The sequence below is a fragment of the Thamnophis elegans genome, chromosome 13 (genome assembly GCF_009769535.1).
Source record: "Thamnophis elegans isolate rThaEle1 chromosome 13, rThaEle1.pri, whole genome shotgun sequence".
Taxonomy (NCBI): domain Eukaryota; kingdom Metazoa; phylum Chordata; class Lepidosauria; order Squamata; family Colubridae; genus Thamnophis; species Thamnophis elegans.
The window spans coordinates 28,200,710-28,219,503 of record NC_045553.1 but is presented as its reverse complement, the minus strand read 5'-3'; the positions used below and the strand labels follow the sequence as shown (position 1 = coordinate 28,219,503).

The following is an 18,794-nucleotide window of genomic DNA, read 5'->3' as shown; positions in this document are numbered from 1 at the left end:
ATTTTATCTTCAATTTTATTCTGCCTCCAGTAATGGAGGAAAACATTGGGAGTATGAGAATCATCTGTGACCAGATTCAATTTATTAGTTTTGATTCAATCATTACTTCAATTCATCTAGATGATTAAAATCAAATTGGAAAATTAAGAGAAGATTATGTTTATTAGGTCTTATTAGACATTGTTTTAATATTTCAAAACAGTTTCAAGCCCTATATGCCAGTGGTGAGATTCATTATTTTTACTACCGGTTCTGTGGGTGTAGCTTGGTGGTAGAGTCCTGTGATTGAGTTGGCATAGCCAACTCCATGTCACTCGTAGCCATGCCCACTTAGTCACATGCCGCCACCACCACCAGGCCACGCCCACAGAACCCAGTAGGAAAAAAAGTGTGCATGAGTCCATTCACAGCAGAGTTGCTGCTCCCTTTATGGTCCCCCCATCCCCCTCCCTCCTGGGAATTATCTTAAAGGGACAGGCTGCAGCAGTTCTGCTGTGAAGAGAGAAAGAAATGTTTGGGTTGTCTCTGCTGCATTTAACGTTGAATTCTGTGGCAGAGACAATCTGAATGTTTCTTCCTCTATTCACAGCAGACCTGCTGCTCTCTTTATGGTTCCCCCTTCCCGCTCCTTCCCTGGGTCTATCTTAAAGGGATAGGCTGCAGCAGCTCTGCTGTGAACGGAGGGGGGAAACATTCAGATTGGATGGGTGGATTGAGCACCGGGAAGAGGGAAGAGGTGAGCAGTGGGCAATCAGGTGGACAGAGGTGGGGCCACCAAGAATTTTTACCACCGGTTCAGGGAACTGATGTCAATCATCCCTTCTGGTTCAGCCGAACCTGGCTGAACCGGGAAGATTTCACCCCTGTTCTATGCATGCATTAAAGTGGCATCCAATTTGATCATTTGATTACATTTTAACTGATTTAGAAAGTTTGCAAATTCAATTAAATCCATTTTGAACCAAATCTCCAAACTAAGTTTGCATGATCATAAAAATGTTATATCTGGAATATGTATTTTCTGTTCATTGAGTTTCCATATTTTATTGTTCAGCATGGCTGAAATAGAATTTCAGAAGTGGAGGTTCCTCTCCTATGAATTCTTTCTAATCTATCCCAGAGAATTTATCTTCTACTTTATAATTTATAAACAAATAAGGGTATTCCTGTTCTCAAATAGTTATATATTTAAGGGTTTAAGATAAGTCTTACTTCTTCAGGAGTAATAGACACCTGAGAGGTCTTTATGATAGACTCATCCGATTCCCAAGTAGTCTGGGTTACTCCACAGGTTTTGGGGGTCCCATCCTCTTTTTCTACATTTTCATATTTGTAGACTGCATGGGCTTCACTGTCAGAAACCTTCAAGGGTTCAATAAGGTACGTCTCACCTTGATGCGTGAATTGTCCTCTGTATTAAAAAAGTACATTCTTAATGAATAGGGTGATTAAAGGTGGATAATCAATAGAAGACAATATTTGTACTTCAGGGCTGAACTGCACTAATGATGGTACCTACTTGGGTAACAAAAAATCAACCCACCACACAGAGTGTATAGGATCCCTCGATGGGTAACCAATTCTTAACTAACCACATCAACAATCTCAATATAACCATGAAATATCTCTACAATATTTGTAAGAAGACTAAACCTGTTTGAAAGATTTGGTTTTATGTAAAATTTTATTTTATAAAATGAAAATATTTTGTCAGATAGATAGATATAGAGATAGAGAGATAGAGATAGAGAGATAGATGATATAGATGGTATAGGTATAGATATAAATCAGTGATGGCTAACCTTTTCCCCATTGTCTGCCAAAAGCGGGAGAAGCACAGAGGGGTTCTGCGCAGGCTTGCCCACATCCATAATGCTATGTGCATGTCCCCCTGTGCGCATCCATGCATGAGCCCCGCCTCCCCCCCCCCAGCTTTTGGCCCATGTTGGACACATTTTTCGCCCTCCCCAAGCTCGAGAGGCTTTCTAGAAGTTTGGAGAGAGTGAAAACAACCCCCCCCCGGAGGCCCTCCTAAGGCTTCTGGAGCACAAAAAATGGCCCTACAGAAAAACCAGAAGTTCAGCAATAGACTTCTGGGTTTCTTATAGGGCTATTTTTCACACTCTGGAGACTTCAGGAGGCTGCCCTGAAACCTCCAGAGAACGAAAAATGGCACTACAGGCAAACTGGAAGTTTGGGGATTGACTTCAGGGTTGTCTGTAGAGTCATTTTTCACCACCACCACCCCACCCCGAGTGTGAAAAACAGCCCAATGGGCGAAACGGAAGTCCATTCCTGAACTTCCAGTTTGCACGTTGAATTGTTTTTCGCCATCTGGAGGCTTCAGGAAAGTCTCCAGAGGGTGAAAAATGGCCTAAAAAGAAGTCAGTTGTGGCATATCTATATCACGGATATAGATATCGATATAAATACAGATATAGTTTTTTTGTATTTTCCTTCAGTAATGCCTGTTGGGAGGGCATTGAATCTGATTAAGGATAAACCGCTTCTGAATTTTGGAATCTTTATATGTGGCTAAGTTATCTACAGGCTTGGAGAAAGTGGGCAACATTGCTCAATAAGATATTTCTGGATAGAAATAAAAAGTCTGCTTGTCTCTTCCTGTACACTTTCTAGCAAGGTGCGCAATCTGAAACCTACCTATCTTTTTTTCCTGTAACGTCAGCTCCTATATGCAAAGGAGACACAGACCTTAAAGCTCATCTAGACAGGTCTGATTAACTCCCGACTGTGTCTATTGGCTGGCAGAAGCTCTTCTTGGTATCCAAAGTCTTTCTGAATCCTGCAGATATCTTGGATCACACCCAATTAATTTGCATGAGAAACTGATGCTCTTTTTTGACTATGACAATTCCAAGAAGAGTAATAATATTTTCATTCTTAATAAAATAAACAAAAATAAGAGACTTTCTTACTTCAAGCCGTCACATGTACTGATGACTGCAGTTGAGTCAATGTCATTCTGGATGCGTCCATGATAATAGCAGTGATCCTGTATGGAAGCAAGAGGACTACACTGGTTAAAGTTTGTTTGCACTGTGATTTGATGAGCAAAAGTACAGTTCCAATATATTCCACAACATCAATGAAACAATGAATAATGAATAATAATCAACTATTTCAAAATATTTTGATTGAGGAGGAAAGGAAATCTGCTTAGTTTTGGGCAGACAGTCAACAAAGGACTATAAAATGTTCTGTTCAAGTAAAAAGACCATTTTTCCACCAACCTTATTTTCTTGGAGATCAAACTCTAGGATCACTTCAGGATTTGCTGAATAACTCTCAAACTATGTTCTAAAATCCTCTCATAATGTAGGAAAAACTCCACATTTATTATGTTACCAATTAATTGTTATTTCCTTGAACCCAAGCAATAAAAACTTTCAGAAACACATCAAAGATATAAATATGCTACAGTAACATTATGTTAAAGTTGCATATATAACCAGGAAGACTCCAAATGGTGTTGAAATTTGATTCCTAGCATCTTCCTCCCCCAAAAAAGAGTCATGTAGAAATTAAAACTAAAAGATTTCTTTTACAACCAAGAAAAGAGCAGTTGGTATGACCTTTGAACATGCTAATGCACAAGTAGAGAATTTTGGGAGAGAGAGCATGCACTTTTACATCAATTTGGGGGAGGTGGCAGAGGACCTAAGGCACCATGTTACAGCTGTGATATGATAGCTGGCTCTGGCCCATTTTAGTGTGAGGACATAGAATGAATGTCTGTATTCTGTAGAAGGAAAGTCTTGGTATTCCAAACAAATTTGATAGATTTTTCATCTACAAGTGTTCAAAAACCAAAGTAGATAATCTAAACCGGATGTTCTCATAATAAAGTTATTTGTAGGGCTTGCTCCCCAATTTGTTCACTTTTAATCAGTAAGAAAGAACTGGTTGGTTGAGATATTGCCCTATTAATTCAATAACTAGAATAGTGGGTTTTAGTAATGCACACATTCTTTCATAAAACATGGTCAATATAAGATACTTAATGCATACATAGCCTTTCTTGTTTGAATAGCTTGATCTGGAATATACATGTTTGGAATATTGTGCACAAATATTCTTCTCAATTAATTTCATAAAAGTAAGACACTCTGGATATTACCTCAACCGGAGGGCTAGTTGTAATTTCTCTGCCATCAGGGGAATAATAAGTCTCGGTGTAATCTTTAGAAAAAAGTTCTCTGGAAAGAATGCAAAGAAGATGTTATTTAGCTAGCATTATTTATATCAGGAATTAAGTAGGAACAGAGATAACTGCGTATTCAGCCTACAATTACTGTATAATGGCATTTAAGGATATTGTTTGGTATAAAGGAAAGGATAATGCATTTCAATCTGATCAGGTATGGATATCTATGAGGAACACACAGCATCCTGGATTTTTTTGAGGAGATTTGTATCAAGGAAGTTGTGCAATTCTCTTCATCACGGCTCAGTGGTGATATGATTGATCAGGATTGTCTTTACAATCCTTTATTTTTACAATCAGATGAAGCTACTAGGTCTGCAAAGAAGAGCAATATAGCTCTCTTTACTCATGAGGTTCATATTGCTTCATGAAGACACCTCAAGAAAGGGATGCCTCTCAAGAATTGCAGCGGTGTTGCTATGGGGTAACAGAGCTCTGTGAAACTCAGCTGATATCTGCATATCTGCAGGAGATTCTATGGGGCCAAAGCCACCCTGTAAGGATGCTTTGTAGATTGCAAAGAAACAGCAATTTCCTTCTTTGATCGGCAGCAGTGATGATGGACATTTTTGGCAAGACCAAAGCTGGGACAACCAGGCTAAGAAGATTTAGAGCTGGAGTGGACAGTGGACAGAGTTCTGAAACTGGGTGAGATGACTTTCAACTTCTATATTAGACACTTAAGCACAAATAAAAGTATTTTTGAGAAAAATGATTCTCCAAAATCAAGAAAGTGATGATTTAGTACAGGGAGAAAGATGGTGCCAAATAGTTTAAGAAATTTCTGATTCTGAAGCTTTAAAATATAGAAAACCAGGACTGGAACTGATAGTACCCTGAAAAGTGACTTAACTTGTGAATAACATAGTTTGATTATCGGAAGAAAGCCTACAAAGAAAAGCAAGTTTGTTTTTCTCCCCCCCCCCCTAATTTTTTTGTGAATTTTCTTCTTCCCTTTTGACAATCAGCTGATTAATACCAGATCTATGATTGGAAGTGCCACCTACTGCCAAAACAAGTTATTGGACTAGAACTCAGTGGGAATTGACCTTGGCACTGAGGACTAAGTGATAATTTAAGAAAAAGGCAAGGTGGATTATAATTAACAAGAAGCACTTTTGAGCTTGAATTTTTGACTTGGTGAACTAGAGACAACTGGGGAAACCTGGTGGACCAATTGGGATTATTAAGGCCATTTGAAGGAATATTCCATGAGGTGAAAATGGAAAAAAAAGAAGAAAAACCTGACAAGGCTTATACATTTGGGAAATATAAAGGGTGTAAGTTAGAAAATGTTAAGGGCTCCTACCTTTAGTGGGTTCTGAGGGACAGTTCCAGGATGGGGTAAATTTTGTTGACATTAGTGTCTTAGGTGTTTTTGGGCAGTTGAGATATTGGAATTTTGGTGGAATATTGAATTACCATAACCTGCTAATTATTTAACAATCAGTAAGTCATTAAAAAATAACAAGATGTCTCAACAAAAGGAAACAAATATGATTTATAAATAAATAGCATTGATCGTTCAATGCATTCCAGAAGATATGGCAAGGAATCATAGTGAAATGATAGAATGGAATCAGGATAAAGATGTGACATTAACAAAATCCTACCAAATGAAAATAAATGATGAACCAAAAAACTCAGAAAACAGAAGAGAAAATGGAGGGAGATGAGGGAAAGATAGAGGAGATAAATCTAAAAAAGACACTAGTGGAGATAGTGGAAAAAAACATGGAAGAGATAGTACCAACTCTTAAAATGGAACAGTCCCCCTTAGGGACCCAAAACATAGAAGAAAATAAGGGGGAAAGCTTTCTCAAAGATAATGAAAGAATTACAATTGGGGATACCAGAGATTCAACAAGTGATAGGTGCTGTGGCAGATGAAATATTAAGATTACATAAATTGGATGCAAGGAACAATAAGATCCTAAGGGAGAAACATTAAAAACACACCAAAAGTCAATAAAAAAATGAAACTTTAAAAAGGGCAAGAGATGATGGGTAGTTACAGAATAGCCCTGAATAAGATAGTAAACATATTAAGAACTTAAGAGGTAGAAATTAGAAATTTGGAAAATTGTATTATGCATACTGACATAGAATAGAATGCATTTTAATTACTTGGTATACACAACGTTAGAAGTTGAAAGATTATGATTATGTATAACTAAACAATACTTCTATTACTGTTATTATGTCTAAAATATATTGTCCCAGACAATGTGTTCACTAAGTATTTATGGATATTAAAGGAAAAACTATAAATAATAAAAATGATTTAAAAAGAAAGGAAGGAAGGAAGGAAGAGAAAGAAAGAAGAAGAAGAAAGAGAAGAAAGAAAGAAAGAAAGAAAGAAAGAAAGAACTTATGCCTTCAACCTTCATACAGAAACATCTCTCTTGAAGTTCCAAACAATCTACTCCTGGTGTCACATTCATTCCATTCTTTGGCATATAATTCTATGTTTCCAGTTTAGGCATAACCTTGGTATTCCTTGCTAGCATTTCACCTATGACCCTGTTTTGCTTCCAGATCTGAACATGATCATCCAGATGCTACCAAAGAAGTTCTACGTAGCCTTCATAGTTAAACAGTAGAAAAGGGGAACACTATAATTTCTAATGTCTCTAATGGTATAAGACAAAGTGACACATAGAAACTCATATAAATCAGTTTCTTTGTAACTTATGCTTAATAATAAAGGCAATATACATTTGGAGGGCATATATAACATAGTCAATACAAAAAATACACTCTAAAATCAAAGCCAGGCAGTCATACCCAATGTCCCCACTATGTATCAGGTTCTTAAAGCTATTATTAAATTGCATCAGGGATTCTAAACGATTTTTCTCGTGTTTACAGAGCAGTGGTTGCAATACTAATTTAATACCATGATATGGCATTTACTGGTTTTAGGGCAGTGAAAATGACACAATTTCTTTTAGCAACATTAGTAGTTTATTTACTTGTGAGAAATCCAACCTAAAACTAAGAGAAATTTCTTGACAGTGAGAAAAATCAATTGAATGTTTTGCTTCTAGAAGTTGAGGTTACTCCATCACTGGAGGTTTCTAAGAAGAGAATGGGCTACCATTTTTCCAGAATGGTATATGGTCTCCTGCTTCAGCAGAGGTTTGGGCTAGGACACCTCTAAGGCTCTTTCCAACCATGCTATTCTGTTCTACTAAAGCAATAATTTGACTTCCTGTCTATTTCCCCTACTGAAACAAAACTGTTAATAAAAATAAATGAGTTAGTGAAAGACCAAAAACATGTTCCAATGGTTAATTATTCTGCAAATATAAGTTAGGTGGCAAACCTACTCATTATTACCTTTATTAAAACAGTTCAAATGTCGCACCATTGAGAAGACTGATGTAGCATTCTTAAAAACAAACAAAAAAACGAGGGTGTTTTGTAATCTGGGCCTGTTTAAGCCAAGCTTGTTTAGGTTTAGGTTACCCCTTTCATGCTTTAATAGGGCCAGAGGTTTCATGACTTTCATGCTGCAGCATGGAAACTCTAATATAAATTGAGCAGCAAAAACAGAACCTTAGGGAACATTATACAGGTTGATGGGGTGTCCGTGGAGCACCATGAATGTATAAAAAATAATTTTTAAATCTATGAAGTATTTCATAAAATAGCTTGGTAATTCAAGGTACAGAGGTCTATGTGCCTTGAGGTTCAATTTTAATTAGAATTGTAAAGGTGAAGCAGAGTAGCATTAAAAGCAGGAATAAAAAATTCTCAGTTCTGTGCTGAGAAATAATTAATTGGTTCAATAACAATATCTACCTCAACGATACAGTAATATTTAAACTAAATTTCCACAACAAAGCAATACAAGTATTATTTATGTGGGATTATATCCAAGAATATGCATTTTAGCCTTCTTTTAGCAAAGTTAAGAGAACTTCTGAGCTGACATACTTATTTTGTTCTAAGTGAAGGACCACTGGCTCTCTATGAATTCATATTTCAAGGTATCTTCATAGTTCACCTGAAATGCAAAGAGTTCAGTGTTCCTTTTTTAAAAAAGGAAAATAAAAAAGAAACATAAAATGTATACCTTCTGATCAATTCAACACCCGTGTTAAATGGAGAGCCATAACTAATTCATTTATTACAGGATAGATATAGTGGTATCTAGTGCTTAGTTCCAACTTTGAGCTGTAACCACTACTACGCCATCTTACACTTTAATATTTCAAAGTGATGTATTCTGGGAAGCTAGGAAGGATATTTCTGTATCTCATGAATCACAGTTGTCACAGCTGCCCATCATCTTTTATTAAAAATAACCCTAGACCATAAAAAGGAAGAAGAAATCTCTTAAAGTTACATATTAATAGTAACCTTGTGTCAGGCACAACTGACCAGGTTTACACTTGTAGAGTTCAAAGTAATAGATAGATAGGTTCTATAGATGTGTCTGTGTCTGTGTGTGTGTCTGTGTGTTACCCCTGGATCTGTTGCACTCTACAATGATTCAAGGGAAAGTCCCTGCTGGATCCCTCCTCCCTGTCTGTCTAGGCATTTCTGAACACTTTATGACTATAGTAACCTATTCACATTATGAACTTTTAATGTTCTAAGTTGCCAGGAGTCTTCTCAATTGTGTGCAAATTGGGTGTCCATATAAATCTGTTCAATAAATAAATTTGCAGGCACATAGTTTACAATGCAAATATCCAGATGACCATAAAATGGCAGCAAAGGAATACCATTGTTGGCTGACAATAAGTATTTATCCATATGTAATAATCCTGCCCAGTAGAGTTCTTTGCTCCCATGAAAAATTAGGGCTGTGTAAGTTTCACTCAAACCATGTTAAGTGCAAATCTTGATACAGGTACGCATGGAGTTTTCTCAGACATCTGCAATTTGACAGATTTTTATCTATGTGACAATGATTTTTAGAAGTTTACAGTCTTATGAGACTTATTGTATGTCATCTTTACTTGCATTTTTCTATACACAGTAAATCTACCTATGAAAGTTTTATTCATAACGTCTTTAAAGGTTGGACTAGGATCAGTTCCAATCTAAAGGTGAAACAAGTGATAAGTCCAAATTATAACCTTTTTCCATCATCACTTTTCATATTTTATTAACTTTGACAAATATGTGACTTTGTAGTAATTTCCCTTTACAAAACAGAACAAGCTTAACTTTAAAAAGGCCAATAAATAAGTGGGAATTTCAGGGACATTTGTCCTCAGAACCACATGGCAAAATGTAAAACTCTACTACTTTCACATGGTAGTAGAGTTTTAATTCTAACTTTGCTTCACATAAATCTGAAGCAAAATTTTGGGTCAGATTCATCAATAAATTAGTTGATGAAATGAAGATTATTTCTTACCTTTTGCTCACGCTGCTGATTTCTGCTTTTGGGCAATGGATGGATTTTTTGTGGATAAACTACTTCATAATCGTTAACCTTCCCAGCTTCCAAGATTATAGAACTCCCTTCACAAGAAAAGGAAAGAAAAGTTCTACCATGTTCACATCTATAACAGTTATTCAGCTATCAGTGAAGAATGGAATCCTTTTCTGGTGGAGCATAGTACCGAAATTCAGGTTAATTTTTTCCATATGAAATTAGCTAAACGGTGTTTGATAACTGGGAGTCTAACTGGAGACATTGCTTTGGGAGGGCCAAAAAGAAACATGTCAGCCACTCAAATAAACGGCAAAATAAACAAATAAATCTCAACCACTGTGTATGCTTCTGTACAGAGCGATGATGAGTGCTGAGGATAACATTAGAAATAAGAAATCACAATAGTTTGATTCACACAATTCAATAAACTAAGGTAAGCTATATTATGATTCAGCATATTCATTAGTGAGAGAGTTAGGCAAACCTAGCTTATTATGGAAATGCAGCTGATTAGGAATTATTATAGGTTGAAGTGCTATTTCACTGCCATACAAATTTGTTGCCTTTCTTTCACTTTAAAAATATGTATGGAGAATGCATAGCATCATAGTTATCAGTGGGGCATCTAACAACACATACATAGTCAGATTCAGTGATTTCAGACTTAAACCCATATTTGAAGAATTTAGGGTTCGGGGTGTTTTCTTTTTCTTTTAGCGTATGGCACGCCGAGGTGGCTGGCTGCCTCTGTGAAAAGATTTTTTTTCAGGTGGTATTATATTAGCTGTGGCAATCGGAGGAGGCTCCTTTCCTCTCCTTATGTGGTTTATTTGCTCACAGGAATTGAGCTGCCAAGCTGCTGACCTGACTCAGCATCCTATCACATGAGCCACTGCAGCCCCCTAGGGTAGTTACCATGTGGACAATCAATGGTCATCTGCTATTTTTCCTTAAGATATTTTTAAAACGTGGCGAGCAACAGCACCGCCACCTACAAGTAGTCCTTGACTTACAACCCAAATAGGACTAGAATTTCTGTTGCTAGCAGGATGGTTATGGGTTTTGCCCAGTTTTCTGATCTTTTGGGAGAAAAGTTTGCAGATGGCAGTTGGGAAGGCTAAAAATGGTAGTCGCATAACCTTTAGACCCTGAAAATGTCATAAATACATGGCAAGCACCCACATTTTGATTACATGGCCGTGGGAGTGCTATGGAAAACCACTTCCATTCTGCAGCCAAGCAAAGCCCTTGACTATCACCATGTACTTTCCAGAAGCTGATTCAAGCCAGGATTCTTGATCCTACAGTAGATGTTGCAATAGGGAAACTGACAAAGAGATTTATTTATTCACTTTTTAGTCAAGGCAAAAATGAGAGAATGAGACAGTGAGAGACAGAAGGAAATTTCCTAAGGTAGAAAGTGACTGAAATCTAAGCAGAACTAGCACTTGAACTTGGAAATGTGTCTTCTGAGTCTGATGGACATCTTGCAAAAGTAACCCCAGGTAGAAGTTTATACTTTACTCATAGTTTTATGTACCTGCCCATTTGTACCTGATGCTCTCAGAAACATAGGAGGCATCCAATTCATCTCATTGGTAAGAAAAGTTACTATTCCCTCCTGCTTAGAGCACGGAAAAAGCAGTGTTTTCCTTTTTATCTCCCTTTCTTCTTTACCATATTGTTCTCTATAAATTACTGTTTTAATTTGGGAAGCTTCCCACTTAGTAAGCATGACCCCATTTTTCCTTGATTAAAAAAAATCAGGCTACTCCAGCTAGATTTTGACCCTTTATTGTATTTGGGCAACCATTTAAGGCAATACAATATTGTTTGTTTGTAATTATATCAATGAATCACTTGGGAGACAGAAGGAAAACTGGCATATGAAAGGTATCTCAGTACACAGAATAAGTTAAGATAATTTAAAATCTTGCATTGAGAAAAGTGTCAGATTAGTTTGATTACAATTTGAAGATTCTCTGAAGATAACAACAGTAACACTAGCTGTGGTTTGCTCAGTATTATGCAACTCTAACTACATGATATCTTAATTGATCTACTGGAAGAAAATTAAAACTAAAACACTTTGTTCTTTAACATTTGCTTACTGAATTTTCATCAAACAAACTTGTCTCTCTCTCTCTCCTCCCTCCACTTCAGTCTTCTACTCTTTTTTAACTCACATTATTGGAAAACTTATAGAACTTTAACATACTTTTCTTTTGAAAATCTTAGAGAATCTTTGAGAATCTTAGTTTTTTTTTTCTTTCTTGAGATCTGTTTGCTGCTTGACAAAATTAAGCGAATACAAAAAAATCCATTCATTCATAACAAATGTAATCTTTGGGAGTGTTCTTTTGGCAAATCTTTAGGAACTAAAGTGGAACAAATTTTGATTTGCTCCAAAGGAAATCTGTTGAGTGCAGTAATCTTTTAATTTTAACTTTTAGTTTTTAAAACTTTTAGTTTTAATTTCCTTCCACTACATCAATTAGACAGTAAGAATCTGCACAAGGAAACCAAACAAAACATCTTACCTTGATATGGAAAAAACCACTAAGCATATAGCTACCAGAGAACTTGGATCATTTTGGTGCCTGGAGTTGGCTGAGGACAGGGAATCTCTTTTCTGCTTTCAAGCCAACCTGAGCTTTATTCCTGTTGACTCTTATTGAGAAGCAAGTAATAAGTCCTTCAACTTCATGCCCTTTTATGAGAAGGTGTTTGCTAAAGAATTTGCAAAAATTCTGAGTTGCAACCATACTATTGGAGGGCAGGTTTTCAAGTGGCTTAGTGCCAACCATTACATGTGGAAGGGTTCTTTGAAGGCATCCCTCAAAGGGGGTGATAAGTGGTCAGATGAGACCTCTCCCTGGTCTACAGGTTAATTCAATTACCTTTGGGTGCTCTTGTACATGGGGTTTTAAATGTGAAGAGTTGGTTTGTATAGTATTTTCTGAGCAACAGGCCTTTTTTGGAAAAAAATAGTATCCTTTAATATTGCTAGCATTAATGTAAGCTACTAATCATGAAGCTCAATGGGTTGACTTGTTGGCTGTGAAATATTGTCGGAAAAAATTGAATACATGTCAAGGGATCTCTGACTTCACAACAGAATATAAAATATTTATGCCATATTAGATATTTCAGTTTTAAGAGACCCCAAGAGCCTTTGCATAACACCTCCACGAGCCACTCCATTTCTGAAATAGAAGATTTATGTGTAGATGTGCCAATTTCAACTGGCATAATATGCATTCAAAGTGGAACACTGAGTGGATTGGCTTGCCTTCAAAAGCTGTAGGTGCTACAGCACTGGAGGTTTTTAAAGAGATTGGACAATCATGGTACAAAGTCTCCTTGTTGGACAGGGTATTGAAGTAGAAGAAGTCCAAGATCCCTTCCAACTCTGTAATTCTGTATTCTTTAAAGGGTTTTTGAATGGGAAAGATAAGCCACAGACAAAGGGAAGGAAAGGAATCTTCTCTTAATTTAAAAACAAAGGGGAGCATAAATGATAAACGAGTATTACAATATATACATCTCCAAATGTATGCCTGACTTTAATGCTTTTCTTATCTCTGTTTAATGCCAAATCTGATTTAGAATCCAATGAGCTTTCTTGAAGTGAGAACTTGGTTTTGTTTTAGAAGGATCAATTAACACTTAAAAATACAGAATTCCAGGATTGAGGTCATTCTTCATAGCTGCTATCCAATTGAGCAATCTCAAACCCCTCCCAGTAATTTCTCTTTGTGTTTCTCATATTTTGCTTCTGAAGAAGACATCATAACTTAACATCTTAAGACGCTGGTTGGGTTATGCTCTATTGCTTGTGTTTGCATTACATTGAATTCCAATATGATGTGATAAATCTCACCCAAAGTTCCAGCAATTTCAACTCCCTCAATCGCTTCTTCTCTATTGGTAAGAATTAGTACAGCTTTTCCTCTGGTTCCCTCCTCTACTTTTTGGATGACAGAGTAAGCTAGGTTTGTTAGGAATCTGTTTGGTCTCCCACTTGCTGCAGAGTTTGTCTCCCAGTTGATATCAGAGTGGTTAAAGTCTCCCATTACTATTGTGGTATGTTTACGACATACACTTAATTGATTAACAAAAAGTTCATCTATTAATTTCCAGGCAACCAGATTAATTCTATCTAAATTATTATTATCTGACCAACATGTTTTCTTTTCTATGAATATGGCTACATTTTACTTTACTACATGTGCAATATGCTGTTCTTTGACTATATCAATTTAACAATTATAATATTTAATTTTATTAACATTTTATTTGCTAGAATGAGAATATTTTTCTTTTTATGATTGGTCAATCATAAGTAAGTTTATTGACTGACAATTATGATAATTACTCCATAAACACATTCTCTGCGTAAATTATTTTTAGTTGTTCATCACAACAACAATGAAAAATTATTTTCTGGTTGTTATATCTAACACGCTTCCTTATCTAAATTTGTTTCTAATTCTTTCTTTAGCTAAGTTCAAGTTAATTTTTTTCTCCATTTCTTCTTCCAAATTCATGGGAATGCTAAGCGTTAGGATTCCCCATCTGTCCTCTTCCCCCACATATTCCCTCATTTGGTAAAATCATAATTTTCTATTTTTTGTCTACCCCCACTATGAAAGAAAATTTATATATGCCATTTTTGCTTGGGGAATTCACTTGTGTTAGTCCAAGAAATTGTCTCTTTTTTTCCTATCTGCTTTTGTTCAAGTATGTGAATGGAAATTTGTCTTAGCAATCTTTTCAAAGCAGAAGTCTACCTGCCATTTGGTGTGCAAGGGCTGTGTGTAAGTATTGGCACTCTGTTCATATTTTGCAATATTCTGAAATAAAGAATAAAACTTGGGAGAAAAAAATATAGAAAGGGGAAAAAAGAAGACTGAAGCTACCCAAGCCTTTCTCAGAATCAGCCCTTCCATTAACCTAGAATTCAGGTACCTAGGATAATGATCTGAAGTTCTTTGCTGCTTACACTTTTCTGCTTTACTGTCCTTTTCCTATATTTTCAGTTTTTAATTTGCAAACTGCCCAGAGAACTCCACTTATTGTGTAGAAGTTTTTGTAATGAAATCTCTGGAAGAAAACAACCAATTTCAGAGAGCATCAAGGACTCCTCAGTTTAAAATATAAAAAAAGGTACTGGAAAACATTAACGTTCATGATACAATTCTCTCATTCACACTTCCATTTAACCTGTGTGTTTTTAGACTCCTAGACAGCACATGTTCTATTAAATTTTAAAGAGAAAAGCACAAATACTAGTCTTATAAGAGTATATGAAAAAAAATGCATATATAGATAAATAAAACATATGTAACTGCACGGTATAAAAGTTAAAAACCTGGCATTTTAATAGAGATGTGTAGACTTTTTATACCCACCATATTTCTATTTTTACTAAATATCCTGCTCATTCTGATTTGTTTTCTCACAAGATGTTATTATCAGTTCAATCTGTTCTATAGTTTCTACACCATACCGTAGTATTTACTCTAATCCTATTTAGATATTTTAGAACAATTACATTTTTCCTTTTTTTCTAGTTATTTGTATCTATTGTCTTTTACTTCCTAAAAGTTGCTAAAAGTTGTTAACAACTAAATCAAGCAATATTGTTCTGGTCAAACAGAAGAAACATAAACAGAAAACTTGTTTCAATTTTAAATTTGTTGCATAAGAGCTGCAATTGGGAATCTCTATTATTTTCTAACATTAACCTACCATTTTTTTCTCCAGGGACCTCAAGAACATATACAAAGATCACCCCTCACTTTATACACACAGACCCAATATTGTGAGTTAGGCTGGGCTGAGAAAAGTAATTGTCCAAAGTGATGCAGTGAGGTGCATGGAAACTGGAGATTTAAAAATGGGTGTCCTGGACACAATGTTTGTGTGGGTATGGACTTGCAGATTGCTTACCAAAAGTCCTCTCGAGTCACAACATTGAGAGAAAAGAAAGAAGAACAAGGCTTCATTTGTCACTTATGAGCTGTCAGTAAAAAGCTGAAGGCTTCTGTGATTTCCCACCTGGACAAGAGGATGTTACTTTACTGTACTTGAGCAGAAATGACTCCTTGCCAAACCACAATATTCCAAAACTGGCAGCAATCATTTGAAATACCCTTATAGCATAGTTGCACTAGGATTAAAGTCTTATTTTTCTTGGAAAGTAGGCATCAAAGCAAGAAGGGCCAGATTAAAGTCTTTGGAACCATTCCAGAAAAATGTCTGTTCAGTCACTTTTGAAAAACCTCCAGTGATGGAGCACCCACCATTTCTAGAGGCAAGCCATTGCACTGATTAATTATTCTCACTGTCAGGAAAATCCTCTTTAATTCTATGCCAATGAAGCTAATGGGTCACAGGGAATAGTCCTTGTTTATGGCAACTTTTTTCTAATTAAAGTTTTTTATTTTTTTCATTTTCATAACATATTATCACATGTATACTATTACATAACCAACATGAATCCTGTCTGACAAACCAATTCTGAGATCCTTCTGGATCAGAACCTCCCCTGGGAGCAGCGTCTGATCAGACCCAGAGGGAGGCAACAGGTCCCTTGCAGGACCCTCACAGGTTGGAGGTCCCTCGCAGGTTATGAATCGGAGTTGAGGCGGCAGACTGCAATATGGGTGACAAGATGCCAACTTCTTGTTAAAGCAAAAGGAACAGTAGGGTGCAGAAGAGATGAAAGACCAGTAAGAAAATTTATCTAACCCACAGCGATAAATCAAATTGAAGGGAGTGGATGTGTCAAAATAAAGAAAAGGGAGAAGACAGGAATAGAGAAGTGGAACAAAAGACTTACTAAGAAAAAAAATCAGATAACTAGAAACTACTATATGGGAAAATATAAAGTTAAGGGCTTTATTCCTAAATATGGTAATAAAATGTAGTTGCTAACTGGTTGAATATGATAATGGAAAGATAGCTAAATAAAGGTTAAAATATATGGAATATGGATAAATATGAAACTGATATGGAGAGGTTGTAAAACAGAGGTTTGTGATCCACCTTTTTAACATGATAATTAAATTGATTTGCGAATTGATTGAATATGACAATAGAAGGACAACTAAGCATGGGTCAAAATATATGAAACATGGACATATATAGAACTTTTAAGATGATGAGAAAAGTGAGATGTTTACTGCTTGTTATTTTATACAATAAATTAAAGGAAGTGTAACAAACACTGAACAGTGAATCTTGCCATATAGAGACAATTAAGGGTAATCTAATCCAAAATATGGAAAAATGGAGAGGGAACATGAAATATACCTACAATGGGAAACTATTGTGATAAAAAGACAGAATCACAAATTGGGGGCATGTAAGGATATATAATTATATAAAGATAATGATGAGAATAGCTGCGAATGGTAACCAGGTCTAAAACTCAACCAAAATTAGATTGGGGGTGGTCGTGGTTTAAAAGCACAATGAGTATATATGTATACTTTTCTGTTAGAGTTTTTTTACTAAAAAGGAGGAGAAAAATTAAATATGTATATTGAAAAGGAATTATAAATATCATCAACATAATATAGAACATGCTAGAAGCTGAAATACACCAAGTAAATGAGATGAAGAATGGGAAGTAGAGGAGAAAGTTAAGGGAAGAAGAAAGGGATAGGAGAGAGGGAATGGGGGGAAAGAGGAGGAGAAAATTGAGGAGTGATAAGGGGAGGGAGAAGGAGAGAGGAAGAGGAAGTTGAGAAGGGAAGGATGACAGAGGGAATAATGGAGGTAGGGAGGAGGAGGAGGGAGGGAGAAGAAAGTGATAAAGTACAAATATGGTGTATGGGGAGCAGAAGAGCCAATAATGAATTTTGGTGACATTTTGGTAAGATGAATTGATGTAAACATTTCATAATACAATATGATGTTGGTTATGTAATAGTTTATGGCTACTTTTTTGAGGCTCTAAAAGCCATGGTGGTTCAGTGGTTAGAATGCAGTACTGCAAACTACTTCTGCTAACTGCCGGCTGCCAGTAGTTTGGCAGTTCGATTCTCATCGACTCAAGGTTAACTCAGCCTTCCATCCTTCCGAGGTCAGTAAAATGAGAATCCAAATTGTTGGAGGCAATACGCTGACTCTGTAAACTGCTTAGAGAGGGCTGTAAAGCTCTGTGAAGTACTATATAAGTCTAAATGTTGTTTCTATTAGTCACTTCATCAAAAAAAGCAAAAAAATGTTTGTCTGGCATGATCTGCTTTTGACAATGTTGATTTCTATTAATTGTAGAGATAACTAGCAAGAAATCTATCATGGGCTTAATTCTTACTTAAAAGGTAAAGGTTTCCCTGTCACAGTGTTCATCTTCATTCGATGGCCAAGGGAAATGAAATGATAGAGGATACTAAAGTTGTGGGAATTATAGCCTTCTGAAAATGGGTGACCATTATGATTCATAGAAAACTGGACAATTCCCCTTATCTATTGAGACATTTGATTCAGTTTCTAAACAGGGTGAATAATTTGGAGAGGTTATTTAGAGGAGGAATTACCCAATCAAAGTCAGTCCTGGAAGAATAATGACAGGCAAAAAAATAGGTTTAAAAAACATAATTCACATTTAGAATTAGCCATTATGAGAAGTGGCACTGGTTCTTAGCTTGACTAGCTTAATAGAGCATTGAATAATAGGGCTAAAAGTCTCTCAGTCTAACGCCCTGTTCAATAAAGCAGACTTTATACCACCAAGTCAAATTGCAGTCCAATCTGTTTTTTAAAAACTCCAGTGATGGAGCATCTACAACTCTATTCCATTGATTTATTGTTCTTACTGTCTTACTTTTAGGTTGGATCTCCCTTCTGCTTTGTGATACTGGAAGATAATTATCATGTCCCCCTTAATCCTTCTCTTTAATAGACTAGACATACATAGCTCCCTCAACCTTTCCCTCCCCCAGAATACCTGTTTTTTCATAGATGTCATGGCGATCAAGGGTTATTATTACCTTTGAAGGGAGAGAAACTATCTCTGAAAGCCTTTGCTGGGAGACCAAAGGATTTCTTGTGCAGTTTTTTGTGCACTTGAAGAGAAGAGAAGAGTTGGAAGGGACCTTGGAGGTCTTCTAGTCCAACTCCCTGCTCAGGCAGGAAACCCTATATCATTTCAGACAA

At 36.2% G+C, this 18,794-nt stretch overlaps 1 protein-coding gene across 1 annotated transcript in view; it reads right to left on the bottom strand.

Moving 5' to 3' along the window:
- LOC116516611 (zinc metalloproteinase-disintegrin-like ohanin) overlaps positions 1-18,794 on the bottom strand; it is a 57,287-nt gene that overhangs the window by 27,073 nt on the left and 11,420 nt on the right. The window contains 6 exon segments of the mRNA XM_032229215.1: positions 1,213-1,411; positions 2,937-3,013; positions 4,139-4,217; positions 8,168-8,204; positions 8,207-8,237; positions 9,603-9,709. Of these exon segments, the coding sequence (XP_032085106.1) occupies positions 1,213-1,411; positions 2,937-3,013; positions 4,139-4,217; positions 8,168-8,204; positions 8,207-8,237; positions 9,603-9,709 (530 nt within the window).